Source organism: Bison bison, unplaced genomic scaffold (assembly GCF_000754665.1).
Source record: "Bison bison bison isolate TAMUID 2011002044 unplaced genomic scaffold, Bison_UMD1.0 scf7180017864519, whole genome shotgun sequence".
Classification (NCBI taxonomy): domain Eukaryota; kingdom Metazoa; phylum Chordata; class Mammalia; order Artiodactyla; family Bovidae; genus Bison; species Bison bison.
Genome location: NW_011495072.1, coordinates 6,262,423 through 6,278,625, shown reverse-complemented (window position 1 = coordinate 6,278,625; position 16,203 = coordinate 6,262,423). Strand labels below are relative to the sequence as shown.

The window sequence follows — 16,203 nt, the reverse complement described above, 5'->3', positions numbered from 1 at the left end:
TGTTGTGCCCTCAGGTATGAAGTTATCAATGCTCTGTTGAAAAATGAAGTCACTTCCTTCACAAAAGAAAAGGAGATATTGGTTTCATTAACTGCTTCTCCTTCAAGGCAAAATCTCTTTAAGCCCAAGCTTAGACAATGTCAAATTTCTGAGTGTGACACCCCTAGAAGCTCAGTGGAGGAGGTTGGGAAAGCAGCTTGAGGTCTCAGTTTGCCTCTCCTGGCATGGAACCACCACTTCATGAGACAGGGCAAAGGTGATCAGTGTCCCAGTGTATTAAGCATGCCACATTCAAGGTGGAGGCTCCTTTCTGAGTGGAGGCTGAAGAGTGCTCCCACTTCTAACCACACTCAAGACTTGGCACCAGCAACAGGTAGCTGAGGGCAGGATGAGACATGTCCTGCTTTTCCTAGGAAAAGAGCCTTCCAACTAGGAGTTGAGAGGAAGCCTGTGTTTTGGGCTGCAGCAGTCTGAAGTGTCTATGTTAGAGATTACAAGGGAGAGGAGGGAGTCTTGGAATGTTTAGAACCTGTTAACAGTTGAACCAACAGAATTTTCACATATTTTCTTGAAGAGATGGTTCTTCATCTGCTGTTTGCACACAGGACCACCTTCAGGGGCTTTATGTGTTTTTTCCAGTTTCCAGGAAGCAGAAATGCTATTGCCATAAATCATTCAGCCTTTTTTTTAACTTGCAAAAACTGACATTATTTTATAAAGTTTACCCTCATTAACCATTTTCTTTGGTCACCATTCCTTACTATGTCTTAGATTTTTGTTTCTGCTTTTCTTGGAGTAAAACCCTCACATTCATTTAATGTAGACAGATATATTGGTAGTAAACCCTTATTAGGCAAAATGTGCTTGCCTTTTTGGATAGTTTTGGGTACAAAATTCTGGCCCAACAGCTTCCTCTCAATATCTAAAATATTATTCCATTGTCTTCTGGTTTTCATTGCTATTCTTAAACAGCTGTTAAGACTACTGTTACTTTCAGGAGAGCTCTTCTCTTACTCTTTTAAGACATTCTAGTTTGGTGGTTTTGCTTTGTAAGAGTATTACTTTGACTTCTCATTTTTTGTCTTCCACAACTTAGCTCAGTATATCTAGATAATGATTTTTTCCCCAGACGCCACCAATTTGAAGATGTTTTTACTTCAAATTTGGCAAATTCTTAGCAAAATACCCTCAAGTATCATCCATAAGTATTCTATCATCTCCATCTCACACTTTAATTAGATGTTCCTTGACCTTCTCCATATATTCTTGATGTCTGTCCTTTAACCTGTCCTTCATATACTCTGTAATATACTGCATTCTGTATCATTTCATCTTGGTCTTTCATCTGTTTTTTATTTCTAAATATTTTAGGTCCAACTGGTTATTTTTCTTTCCATGAACTCTTGTTATCCTGCACCTCCACCATTTTTAATACTCTTTATTCCTTCTCAAATTGTTGATGCTCTATTCCCGGTATTGTATTTCAATGAACCCAAGCCATCAAATATTGAAGGCTACGCCATTTTTTACCATGAACATAACCAAAATATACTACAATGCCATCCCAACTTTAGACATGTTAATTTGAACACTCATCCAATATAGTCATTATGGGTCAAAATCTGCTTTCTCTCCCAATTTTAAGAAAACTTCTCATTTTTGCCATTCTGAATGAATCCAAGACTATTGGCACATTACCTACGAACATTATTGGAGATTGGGTCTCAAGTGCTTTCTGTAAGAGTATTAACATTAATTCTGTTAAGTGGCTGTAATCACCTCTAACCTGAACCCACTTTAATTTCTATGACTAGATAAATAATGTGAGTCAGTGTTGGCTAGTGGGTACAAATTCTTAGGGAAGATTTTTTTTCTTCCCTGTACTTAGTTTCCTCTCTGAAGTAGGCTATTCTGGTTCATTCTTTCATTGAGTGTATCATATTTTGAGGTCCCAGGTTTTAGAAAAACACCTCATTCTGACTTCACACTTAGACTGGCCTTATACTTTGATCTCATTCCAAAGTCCTGAGTACACCTGGAGCAATGGTCCTCTTAACTCTTCCCTGGATTCATGCTTTTTGTCCCACCTCTCATTAATTTTATTTTGAAAATTTTCAAGTCTCCAGAAGTTCCAAACAATATGCACTCATCTGCCTTTACCTGACTTACCAGTTTTCCTGGCACATATGCACTATCATACATTTTGCCTAACCATTTATGATAATACTTCATCCCTAGATATTAGAGCATGCCATGTCCTAAGAAAAAAAAGGGATTTTATATATAAGCACAAATCTATTATCACACCTAAGGAAATTAAACATTCCATATCATTTAAGAGTTCATATATAGATTTTCACAGATGTGCCTAAAATGTTTTAATGGCTGGGATGATTTAATTCAATATCAAATCTAAGGTCATGCACTACATGTAACTGATCTAGAATAGCCTCTACATTTGTTTTACAAGTTACTTTAAGAATTCATATCAAGCATCTCTGTAAAAAACATATTCCACTTATGTCTATTCCACATGATTAGATTCAGGCCAAATACTTTTGGCAAAAATGCTACAGGTGACAGACAGGGTAGAGCTTTGAGCATCTTCCTTCTTAACTCAGCAATACACTTAAACAAGGTTTTTGTTTTTAACTGAGTCTTATTCAGCATTTCAGATGTTTGAACCATCAGGGTTCCTCAGGGCATGCAGTCTGCCATATTGCAGAAACTGATGTCCTGTATATTGCCTTTCCAAATCACCAACATATGTGTAAACAAAAGAACAATGCTGTATTTACCACTACCTGAGGCTCAAGTAATACGAAAAGGAAGCTTGAGACAAAAGCTGGCACTAGATATGTATCCTACCTGTTAATTTTTGCATTTATTACTCCCTAAAAATCTAGGGCAAAATATGAGTATCTGCTGGGATTTAGAAGTCTAACTATCAACTAAATTACTGGCTGACAAGTTAACTACTTCAAAGAGGATAGATTTACAACTCTTACAGATCTGTACTGAAGTCTTTTATCTCATCAGTAAAAAGGGAGAAACTGACATTTCTAACCCGCCCCTTTTCATGGCAATAACAGGCAGGAGAAACAGGAAAAAGGAAGCTAAATGGTTGTTGAGAACTTCCTTTGTAGCCACAGGGATGACACATAGTGTCCTGTCAATTCCATTACCTGGATATGAATATCCCCATTTCTCAACATAAATAATCGAAGTATACACAGATCAGTAAATCTAAGTTTACCACTTCAAATCAAAAGGTTTCAACCAAAGACTGCCCAATGGTCAAAATCCATTCTTTTCCCACTATACAATGCATATAGAAAGCTTAACAATTTGGAAATTTCATTGTGATGCTTTACTTAATTATTCATGACCATTCGCTCTGAATAACCTGAAGAAAAACCAAAGTCATATTTCTTTAAAGAACAGCCTACACTCAGTCATTAATCTAACCCGCTGAACTCTTGCTGCTGTCCAAACTGGAGCAGGTCTTATCAAAAGGTCATCTATGGCTTCTAAATTCCTACAGTTAATGGCCAGTTTAACATTACTTCATCTCTTGTTTCAACACTTTATCACTGATTTTTTCACATCCCTTCTTGCAGCCTTTTTCCATTATGGCTCTCCTGGCTTTCTTTCATGACTAACCATACTGTACTTCTGAAGTCTTTTTTTTTTTTTTTCCTACTCCTTAAATGTCTCCTGGCTTTAAGGATTCTACCCTTCTCATTCTATAAATCTCCTAGGCAATAATATACTCTTACACATTGTTACTATTAGCAAGTGGCTCAACTCTGACACTTGTTGGTGAATGCCTACCATGTGCTAGGCATATTCAGTGAATACAACAGACATGATTCCTGATGTATCTTACAGATTCTATCTGCAGCCCAGGATAAGCACCAGAACTATCCTAGAAGGACACCTACCTTCTCCTTAATTTTCCAGAGGAACTTTAAACTCACCAAATCCTCAAATCTATTCCTTTCTCCCCCTATTTTAATAGGTACCACATAAAATATCTTAGGCAACCACATGGCCTCAGTTACTGGGCCATTGGGATAGTTACTGAGATAGCTCACTTTTTAAAGTTCTCTAAAATTTGACTGCCATTTTCCATCTCCACTGTTAGATAACTTAGGGCTCACCTAGATTACGAACAGCCTAAAATTGCCTTTCCAGTACCAATCTCTTCCATAACTCATTCTTCTTAATCAGATCAGAAAGATCATTTTAATTATGTCAACTCACTAAGCCCCATCCTGCTTAAAATTCTTCAGGGACTCCTTGTTGACCTCAGTGAAAAAGCCCCAAGCCCCTTTTATTATAACTTTCTGCATGAAAAGGATCCTGCTCTGTTCTTCAGCTTAATATTTTACTACTCCAATTTACATTCTATTCCAGTTAAACTGACCCCTTCAGTCCTGGAATACAAAAATGTTCTCCTTTTACTTTTAGGCTTCTGTATATTTATTCTCTTCATTTTCTCTTTTACCTGGTCCTGTCTTTTATGAGTGAGATAGATCATTTTCCTGATGAACAAAATTTGGGGTTAGATCCTTCCCTGTGTTACTAACTATATTCTGTGTTAATCCCTATCATTCTCAAATGGAGTATAACAATTTGGGAGGGCATGGACTGTATTTTATCTTGTTCATGAAAGTATCTCCGGTGCCTCACAGAGTATAAATTTTTAAAATCTAAGTGATTAAGTCTCAAAGAGGAGGAAGAAAAAAGATTCATTTGAAAACTTTTTCAATTTTCTAATTTAATAGAAATAACCAAAACAACGTGGCTTTCAAACAAGGTTTTAAACTAATCTAATACAACTTCTACAACACATTCCAGAGCATTATAACAAGAAATATTTACAGGCAGCTAATGTATTAAATAACCATGAAAAGAAAACCTTGCTTTTATTACACACCAGCAAAAAACACAGGAATAGAACAATTAGAAACTGCAACCTTGTTTCAAAAAAATTAAATATGATTATTTAGAGAATACAATACCACAGAAACAGCACTTTTTCTTTCAGAATCATATTGAAGGGTAGTTAACTATGTGCAAAAAAAAGTAACTGTAGTATTAGTAATAATAATGAGGAGAGAGAAGAGGGGAACAATAATGAGGGGAAACAAGGAACTAGTAAGGCTGTGAATTTAACCCTTTCGTGTGTAGGTATGTCTACAAAGAAAATCAAAAGGCTTTCAAATTGCACAAATCTTGTTATAGGCTTATATACATGTTTCACTGTGATTTAAAATATAATTAATGCCTACATTTTCAGACCAGGAGCAGACATGCATTTCGTCCTTAAGATTGAAATTTAGGCCACACTTGAAAGGGAATATTGCAGTGGCACTTGCAAGATCATTCCAGTGCCCTCCCACATACAAATCTGGAGAATTTAAAAGAACAGCATTTTTAACTTTAAAGATCACTTGCTAGAAAAGGGCTAAACTTAATTTTGTACATTTTGTAGTTTGATTATAATAAATATTTCCAAATTGACTTATTTTTGAAGATAATTTTGTTTCTCAGATACAATAAAAATATATAAAAGACCACAAAGGCAAACACAAGGAACTAAGATGGAAGAAATACTATACGTGCATTTTGACCAAGTAAAAGAAACCATTATATCAAGAGTATATGTTGAAATCTGAAATGTCTATGTAAACTGTGGCATATAAATTTTCTTAAAAAAGTACCTTCGATTTTTTTACTCAAATGCCTACTTTTAAAAAAATATGCAACTTTCCCCAATTTTTAAAATAAAATGCCACAATATATTGTCATTAGGTCCAGCATACATTTAAATTCCTTAATTTTTAAAAGATAGATTGGGTGATATGCATACAAACTTTCCTATAAAATCACCATCCACGAGAGGATTATGACATGCTATTAGGCAACAGACTTAAAGCAGTGTTATTGCTTTATCAAGGAGAAGGTAACTGTGGGAAATAAACATCCAGGTCTGGTATATGATGATCAAGTTGTGATTCACCTAACACCTTGGATCACCTCAAGCAGATTATTAATATAGACAGTATGCGTTAAGAATTCGTGGCATGACTTAAGAACCTGATTGTTTGAATTAGGGAAGTTGGGGAGGGTAGACTACTATAAAACTACTCACTGATCCAATGTTGAGTATGCAAATAAGCAGTGCTGACCTCAAGAAATGGCATTTTTTATACTTCATATGTTGTATATTAGTGGGCATGGATAAGGGATTTTAAAAGGCCAAGGGAGAAGGGGCCACAGCATTTACTCCATTTTAAATACTAAGAGAATAATGGATGGTAGGCCACAACCCAAGAGCATAGTCCAATAAACCTAAGACTACTGGCTTATTAAAACTAATCATTAATAGTTACATGGCAGGATACCTGCTGAGGTAATTGATAAATCCACAATTTGCAGACTATAAACCTTTTGCTTCTATTTAAAAGTGTTATTTCTTTGGAGTAACTAAAAATCTCAATGTTGTAACAAAAAAATTAGAATTAACTAACTTTAAAATTTATTTAAAATTTCCTTATATAAGAATAGAAGTCAGAAAGTACCTTGTTGATTCCAAAAAGAATAATTTTGACGGTGGATTCAATGCCTTAACCTTTCTCTAGTAATGATTTTATGTTTCAGTAGAACTTGACCTACAACTTAACCATACTTTGGAACACATACATGCTTCACCTTGCAAAGCAGTTCTCTCATTCACTGTATCAGCTGACCCAAGTGCTAAAAAATACAAATTTAGGCCAGAGGAACAGACCGAGGAACACCTTGTTCTTAATGGAAATGAAAAATGAAGTGTGGTGAAAGTTTAAGGAAATGTTTAAATCTTCAAATCAAAAATACTACCTTTTAACAAAGAATACAATTTTAAGGGAGTATTAAAACAAACGGACTTCAGGGATTGATATTCAATGTTTGTCTTTTTAAAACATTAATGAACAGGAAAATGTAAGATATCTGAATATAAATTTTTTATACTTTAACAGGCATGTTTAGTGAATAAATCAGCTTAGAAACACAGTGAATGATGAATGTGAAAGAAAAAAAGGTTTAATGAAATCTACAGTGAATACCTTTATATAATGGTGGTTTGTTGATAAGTTATATAATTTAACAGTAATTCCTCATCCGTATGAACCTACCTTCTGTTAACAGAAATGGAACCTATTAAATGCTGGCAATAACTGGCTTTTTAAGAACCAATATTAAAAGTAAATAAAAACCAAAATCTCCATCTGACATGTAAATGTCTTTAAGGGAACACATTAGCTTTTAAGGCCCCAAATATCAAATATTTTACTTACAATTTGTTTCTGGTAGAATGCGTTATCTAAGACCATGAAAAGGATTCACATGAAGAGCAAGCACAAACTATCAGCACTCAATGGCTTGGCAAAATGAAGTTACATTGCTACTCATCACTTACCAAAATGTACCCTTAGGTAAGTCTCCTGATAAACAGAAATCATGAATGTTGTAGGAAAGAGGAAAATGCACATAGATAAAAGTATTTTAAAATAATTTTTCCTTTTTATAAGAAATCTGTTCTAAAGAATTTGAGATTTGAGTAAATTGATAAGTTTTGGTATATGTTTTAAAGTTTAACTTGTAACAACTGAAAAAGCTAAAAGAAAGCCACAGAATGAAGTCAACAGCAATAATAAAACTAATACACCATTAGAAGGCTTGAATCATATTCATGTTTACCTCCACCACATGTTAAAGAAAAACAACCCAAAGAAATTTGTGTAATAACTTCTTTAGAGCACTTTATTTGATTCAATACGCACTAAAAAATATTTACCTCTTAAGACAATTATGTCAAATAAGTTTTTCTGAGTAGTCTACTGTCTGAACTGTTTAAGCTGAATTTTTAAAAAGGCAAATGATTTGCCACAAATATGCTGACATCTGAAAAATATCTAATGGCAAGTCTTCTATTTTGGTCACTTTACATTCTAGTATGTCCATACAAAAGTAGGACTAAAATTTTTAACTCAACAAAAGAGAAGCCTGTACACAGTCTAGAACACACATCTTGGATCTGAGCATCACAAATGAAGAGAAGAAAAATGAAACAGAGCCAAGGTGAGTTTATCTGCCTTGGGTGCTAAAATCAGGGTCGTAAAGGTGGGTCTACTCCAGTAACCATTCAAGTGGGGATTGATTGGCTCATCTTCAGGATATACTTACAGGTCTGTTCTAAGTCCTTAAAGCCCCCAGTCCATGCAAATGTCCCACTTGGTGGACGGATGAGTAATCTAACCCCACCGGGTTTATTTCAATATTTTGATATTTTAATAATAAGCTGCTTCTGAAGATTTTCTGAGAAGTCTGTTCTCTATTAAAATAAGATAGAACCTCAAAATATGAATGTGAACATTAGAAATAGACAGCATATATTACAAATCCATTCTTGATAGGAACATTAGTAAGAATACATATTAGCTTAAAAAACAGGCTCAGCAAATGTTGCTGATCTGCCAGAAGTTTTAGTTCACTATTTACAAATAAGACAAAGTGAAATACAGAAAATTTTACACATTTGGTAGCTGACAGATAACTGTTTGCCAATAGTGGTCTATCAGAAAACCGATATGAAGGAAGACGGGGTAAGAGCCAGCTGTCACCTCAATCAAATTTTAAATGTACAGAAAACTAGATTAATTTTCAAACAACCATTCTACCTTTCATGGGAATAAATGTGTGATCAGATGATTTGATTGGGAAGTACAATTCTGTGGAAGTATTTTCTGGAAATGATTATTATAAATGATCTGCTACTGAAAAGTTACCATATTTATTTCAGTACAACACTAGAGTTGATTAAATGAAGTTCAATAGGCATGTTTCCCAAAGTCTTTAAGTATGAACAGAAAATCTACTGTTGAATTATTTTAACCAATATAAAAACTAAGGCCCAACAGCATCAAAACGAGATAAAATATAATGGCATGATCTAATGTACATCTGCACTGATTGATATCAAAGTGGAATCTGAGAACTTTGATTTTTGACTAGAAAATAACCCAGTATTGTATATGTGTGAAGGGAGAGACATGAAAGTCATTTTAGTAAATGTGCACTCTAGTCCAAAGAGACAACTTAACCAGTGACATGATTCTTAAGTACTTGAACACTCAGTATTTGCACCAATCAATACCAAATGATCATCAACATCAGCCCATTCTAGCAATCAGAACCATTCTCTGAAGTAAAAGAAATCTTCAAATCATTTCACTTTGACTTTTGTTTTCACTTTTAAAGTTGCAAATAGAGTCCTTTCCCCCTTTCTTGACCAGAATGTGTTTTCTGTCCATTATTTCAATCTAATACTGTGTAAAAGCTATCATCTTCTTCAAGAAGGAGCCCACTGTAGGCAGGATATTCCAGCAACACTTAAATAGAAGTTTTTCTTTCTTTTTTGAACAACTGGTTTAAGTTCATGTCATTTTACTTTATATGTACTGGTCTCTCATCTGACTTTAGGCGTTTTCTGCGGGGCTGAATAAAGTCTTCATCAGAGTCCTCAGTTACCTCACCATCATCCTCTTCCTGCTCAAACTCTGGCAAAGGTGCGAAGGTCCTGTCTGAGTAGATCTCTGTGAGTTTATCTTCAAAGTACAATGCAACTGCTTTCCCTGCCTGAGCTACTTCTGAATCAGCCTGCAAGCAAAAGATAGGAATATTCACCTATTGGTAATGCATATTCCTTCACCAAGTTTGCATGGTCTGAAAAGCTTACCTTCAAATTAATCTCTTGTGTTTCTGCATAAACTTGAACAACTTTCATCATCTAAAAAGGATACCAGAGTCAAAAAAAAAAAAGGGAAATTATAATCCTTTCTAAAGTTATAAGACTGCATAGGATTGGCGACGAAAGTCAGCCATAATAGGGGGAACAAACTGCTATGACCAGTTCAAGAGCTTCCTAAAATTATACAGAACATGGACCCACTTTCTTTACAAAGCTATTATTAAAGCTACTGTGAAATTTTCTCAAAATTCTGAATTAGTGAGGTCAACCTGAATAGGAGTTGCAAAAAATTATTTGAAACAAATATAAGAAATGTTTTGTTGTTTTTCTAACCAACAAGCTTTCAACAATCAATCAGAATTCCATCTGTGTGGTCATTTGTTAATCATAAATTGTTTAACTATCATTAAAATAGGTCTTCTTCCTGGCAAATGTTATTAGCTATGGCTCATGAAAGCATACTTATTTGAAAATATCTGAATTAGAAAATAAGACAAGAAATTTGGGACTGTATTAATTTAACTTCAAGAGAATGAGGTTTTCCTACATTCTCTGTGACACACTGCTATAAAGGCAACAAAACTTATCACTAATATTTTTAATATGAAATTAAAAAGCCACCTAGATGCTCCTAGAGGCAACTCTGAGTACATTTCACATGATTCAATGTGAATTTTTTAGTAATATTCATACGGCATTCAAATTTTATCAGCAATAAAGAAACTTCTAGTAATCTGAAGATTTTGTGGATTCTCATCCATTTTCTTCTCTTATAATAATTAAAATATTCCTTCACAAAAAAGAAATTTGACCTTCCCAAAGATAACAAAAACATCCCTGAAGGTGATATACATCACATTTCTACTAAAGGCATGGATAGCTCATCTTTATTCTCAAAAAAAATACATAACCAAAGTTAATGAAAGTCATATTGCTGAAATGTTGAGAAAACTCAACGTTGTACACTCTGGGTTACTAGTCAAGATGAGCCACTTGAGTTTATACTTTTAAGGTTCTATATTTATATGGTCACAAATGAAATCAAAGACACTGGTACAAATCCCTTTCCTAAATGTATCCAAAATGTAGGCTTGTATGTAATCATTTCCTACAAAATGTACTTAACTACAGACTATTTTCTATGCTTATCTCAACCCTCAACATATTCAGGAAGGGATATCCAATAATATTCTTAATTTATTACATTATATTTAAGTATATATTTCAAATTATATACAGTAAACTTTCTTCTTTGGAACTGTGGATGCAATCAAATTTTACTTTTGACAGACCTGGAGTAGAATAATTTTTTCAAATCAACAGAAAAAATCTCTTGGCAGGGAAAACAAAATCCAGTAACAAAATAAGCAAACAAACAAAAACTAATAATCCAAGACTCTATAGTTTGGAAGCTAACATACTTCATTAAACCTTTCACAGTTCTTGAAGATCAAACGAACATCAGCCACAAAATCATCTGGGATTTGGTAGTGTTGGGAATGTTTTTTCTGAAGCTTCTTTTTCACGGTGGATAAATCCATTGGTTTCTTTATAATTTTATAGTAGTTTGGTATCTAAAGAAACAAATAAGGATAGATAAGGATTCTCCAAAAATGCCAAAGTGTTTAATTTGAAAATGCGATGTATATTAATGTTAGAGAAAAATATGTGTTGATTAAGCCAGCTGTGTGCAAATGTGGAGTATAGTGAATTGTACTTGAAATCTTCTGTCACAATTACATGAAAATCAAATCACATTCAGAATATGTGGTAGTCTCCTTGGTCTTCCATGAAGGACCCAAAGTTCCATGTTTAAAAAGGAAATTAAGGGGGGAAAAAAATCAATCAGCAAGGAAAGCCAACCACTAGTGTTAGGGACACACCTTGCCCATCAGAATTGTATGACTTTAAAATAAGGAAAGAAGATTACAAAATGTATTGCTATAGAATATGGTATCCTTTATAGAGGATAAAACCTTATATCACAGAACTCTGAACATAGCAACAGAGGTGAGACTGTAGTGACACAAGAAAAAATTTTATTAACCATTTAGTTGCCATGCCTTTCTCTAGGGGAATCTTCCTAACCCAAGAATTAAACCTGGGTCTCCTGCATTGCAGGCAGATTCTTTACCATCTTCAGCCACCAAGAAAGCCCCTATTATCCACTTAGTGGTCATGCTTGGGCGTTCTGGCCCCAACTCCTGGGCAGAAATCTGTATCTTTGCAAAAATAACTGAACACAGAGAAACAATTTTAAAAGTTCATTAAAAGAAAATGTTGGAAAGTAATTTTCTACCGTAAAGTCCCTGAACTTGAAGACCAGACAGACTTCCTGGTGTCAGATGATTACTATCTGAACAAAATGTCTTCCTTGTATCTAGAACCTTTTACTCTTTCCATTTCTAAGCCTCCCTAAGTAAACAAATTACTATTCAATACCCTATATAAGAGGTCTGGTATTCAATAATATCTTAATTCAACAATCAACAGCAAGCAAATACAATATGTGTAGCATATTCTTATCACATTTATAATGTATCCCTGGTATTCCTTTTACTATAGGATTTTAGAGTCTTTATTCCTTACAAAAACCTGCTTACAAAAACCTGCTTTAAGAAAAACAAAGCGCAAAGGCTTGGAAATTCTCCCCACAGTCTTCTATTACTCTTGATTGTTCATAAAAGAGGGCTTATGAAGGCAAAACCATTATAAAAGGTTCAACGTTATACTTTTATTCAAATTAATACTTGCATAGAGATTTTTCTCCCCAAGGTACAGATCTTAGAATCAATCATACAAATGAATTTTAGAAATAATTTTGTTCAAATTCCCTCTCTGTAGTTAAAAGTAGAGGCAAAAAATTATGTCAATCTCCCCAGCTATAAGGCTGGTTAATGGCAGAACTAGGAAAAAGTCAAGTTTTCTAACTCCTAGTTCAAGACTCTTTCAATTATACCTGTAGCTGTAACCCTTATGTCCATTTTAAAAGTAAAGAGGATGTAGAAATCATACAACTGAATTTTAGAAATAATTTCATTCAAATGCCCCCTCTATAGTTAAAAGTAGAGGCAGAAAATTATGTACATCTCCCCAGCTATAAGGCTGGTTAATGGCAGAACTTGGATAAGTCAAGTGTTCTAATTCCTAGTTCAAGACTCTTTCAATTATACCTGTAGCTGTAACTCTTATGTCTATTTTAAAAGTAAAAGAGGATGTGGAAATTAAGTTTTGATCAGAGCAACAGTCTTTAAAAACAAACTGCAATTTCAACAGTGAAACTCATATCCATTTAGCCCTAATAACACAGTAAGTACTTCTTATTACTCAAAAATTTTATCAAATACTATGCTAAAATTATTTTACACAGGTTACTGTATAGAATCCTGAAAATAATTCAATGAGGGAAGAAACCGTTTTAGAAAAGAGACTGGATGAAGAGATTATTCAAGCCTGAGTTTTAACATCAGCAGACTAAAGCCAGACCCCGTAGTCTTAAATATTATACTAAACTTATTCACCAAGAAAGTACTAAGGTAAACAACTCACCGAAGCAGGAACTGGTTCCTGGAATTCAATACTTAATTCATGGCAATAGAGGTAAAGCAGAAGACGTTCACATTTCTGGCCCAAGAAAAGAAAAGAAAACCCATGAACTGTTTTCCCCCCTAAAAAGATATTCTTGAAAGTGAGGACTTTATCAGTATAAAGTATTACTACAATAAACTGAAGATAAGCTCTCTACATACTAGCTATCCTCCTACATATAGCTTATACTAGCTGTAAATACAAAATAAAACTACCTGTTTCCCACTTAGTTCTGAGACTGCAACTACCTTCTATCCTACTGTATATAACTTATTTACCTACTATTACCTCTTATTGCTACTCATTTTAATTCCCCAAGACAGGCGAGACACATGCTATTCCCTTTCTCTTTGAAAGGATTCCGCTCAGGTTCAAAATGAAATAAAAACTGTGTCTTCTCAATCCAATTCAAGAATTTTGTTATACAATCAGAAATGTTTTTGTAACACTCTAAACACATACTTTCTCCTCAAAGATAGTGGAAGATGGATTTATGCATTAGATCAAAGTCAAACAAATCGTAACAGCCACAGAAGTCTGTGAAAGATATTCTCTGTCTTTGGAGATCAGAGTACAGAACAGTTCAGCAGAAATCTGAGTGAAATGATGAGGATTTTGGATTTCATTCTTAATATGATGGGTGCTTAGAGGATTTTAAGCATGGAAGCGACAGACCTGTTTACCTATTTTAAAAAGAACACAATGTACTGCACAGAAAATGGACTGCGAGGGTCAAGAGTAGAATCAGGTTTGGTGAAGAGATCTTCTAATTTCTGGCTTGAGCAAGAGATGACTGGTGGTACTATTTGATGGAAATTACTGAGACAGGAAAGCAGTTTTTATGTCATTATTTTCTTGCCTTCATTTTTTGAAGGAGAGGATAAGAAACCAAGATTAGGCTGGGAAATGTTAAGTGTGAGAAAGCTAAATTTAAGAGCCTAGAGCTAAAGGCTCTGTAAGGTCTATACACAAAGATTTCAGAAGTCATGAACGTATATACCATCAGATAATGTGATTAAAAAATGAAAAATTACCAGGTTATATGTATGTTACACTGAAGGAAAAAAAAAATGTATAGACAGACAACTACAGAATCCCTAATAACAAATCAACTTGCCACTTACCCTTTGGTCCACGGGGCTTAAGCCCTGCACAGTTTTCCCCTTCTTACTATGTTGCAAATTATCACAATCGTATTCAACTTCTGGCTTCCCAATATCTCTGCAAAATGTGCATATCCAGTCCCCACTAAAGAAGGAAACAGGCAGTCAGTCTTTGTAATTATAACAAAACTCACTCTAGGAAAGCTAGCTCTCTAGAGGTTGTCTTCAGTTTCCTTGTTTTCTTTTCTTTCCAGTTTTTGTGGAACCAAAGAGGTACTATTTTTGCCAAATCTCATAAAGTGAAGTTATATGATTAAAAACGTCCCAAAATGTCTCCATTCTTCAACTGATTACCTTCTGGAAAGCAATATAAAACCACTACCTCCATTAAAAATGGGTCTCTTCATAGCACAAAGCTGATGATCAGCACTTGCAGCGTAAGACCAATTTTTTCAAAACCCCAGTATTATCACCATGGTGACTTCATACACATGAAGAAGAAAGGAATACAGGATACAGAGGTCCTCAGGTATCTTCTTTTGGCATGCAATGCCAAAAATAAAACAATTATATTTTCATAGCTAGTCTTTTAAATCTGCTCAGTTAATAGTTTTGTTTACATCATGATTTCTGTCAAGCTATAAACTCCAATTTGATTACTTCGTATGCATTTTCTCCTTTCCCTCCCCTCATCTCACACACACACACATATATATACATATTCTAAGGATTATACTAACACTATGTCACCTTTTCAATTCCTCCCAAAGCATCTGCCTTTGAGAGAAAGTTTTCAGTGGCAAAATTCTAACGTTCCAGCAGATGTTACTATCCAAAGGAAACAAAAGTATAAAAAGCTTTAATTTCAAGACCAAAATGTCAATGCCTTTCTTTTCTGAAAGAGTAAACAAAAAGAAGGCTCTTATTACAGCTATGGCAAGTGACTATACCTTCTAAAATTTAGGTAAAATTACAATTCTTCAGAAAAATATGCTGGCATTGTTCATATATACCCAGTACTTTTCTAATCCTAAACGTTCAATTTTTCAAAAAGGGTAGCACTATTCAACTAAAACCATTGCTTCTTAGGAATCTGAGAGAAAATGTGAATCTTTATCTAGAGGCAAAAAGAAGCTGAGCTTTCCAAAGGACACTTAAAAAATTTTGGGGTTAGAGATGGAGAAGAGGGAAGGCTCAAAGAATTAAGTATGATTCTATTATTTTATGGTCTCTGAAATCAACTGGAGATGAAATAGCATAAACATAAATATGTTAAATGGAAGGGGAGAAAAACAGCTCCAAATTCTACTACTTGTAGATGAAGAAACTAATCCCTGAAAATCAGTGAACTGTCCAAGTTAGTTAGTTCACTACAGAATTATGACGAGACTACAGGCGTCATCACCAAGCCCAGCACATGTGTTCTACTGTGTTAGCTGGTATCATCAGTTTGTAGTGCTGCTGCTGGTGCTGCTGCTAAGTCGCTTCAGTCGTGTCCGACTGTGTGACCCCAAAGACAGCAGCCCATCAGGCTCCCCCGTCCCTGGGATTCTCCAGGCAAGAACACTGGAGTGGGTTGCCATTTCCTTCTCCAATGCATGAAAGTGAAAAGTGAAAGTGAAGTCGTTCAGTCGTGTCTGACTCTTAAGAGACCCCAAGGACTGCAGCCTACTAGACTCCTCCGTCCATGGGATTTTCCAGGCAAGAGTGCTG

At 34.7% G+C, this 16,203-nt stretch overlaps 1 protein-coding gene across 1 annotated transcript in view; it reads right to left on the bottom strand.

Moving 5' to 3' along the window:
- Positions 1-4,766: 4,766 nt before the first annotated feature.
- The window catches only part of TRIM33 (tripartite motif containing 33), a 150,831-nt gene continuing 139,394 nt past the window's right edge, over positions 4,767-16,203 (bottom strand). Inside the window, 5 exon segments of the mRNA XM_010831022.1 lie at positions 4,767-9,708; positions 9,788-9,838; positions 11,221-11,373; positions 13,349-13,423; positions 14,512-14,635. Of these exon segments, the coding sequence (XP_010829324.1) occupies positions 9,496-9,708; positions 9,788-9,838; positions 11,221-11,373; positions 13,349-13,423; positions 14,512-14,635 (616 nt within the window). The 3' untranslated portion in view covers positions 4,767-9,495.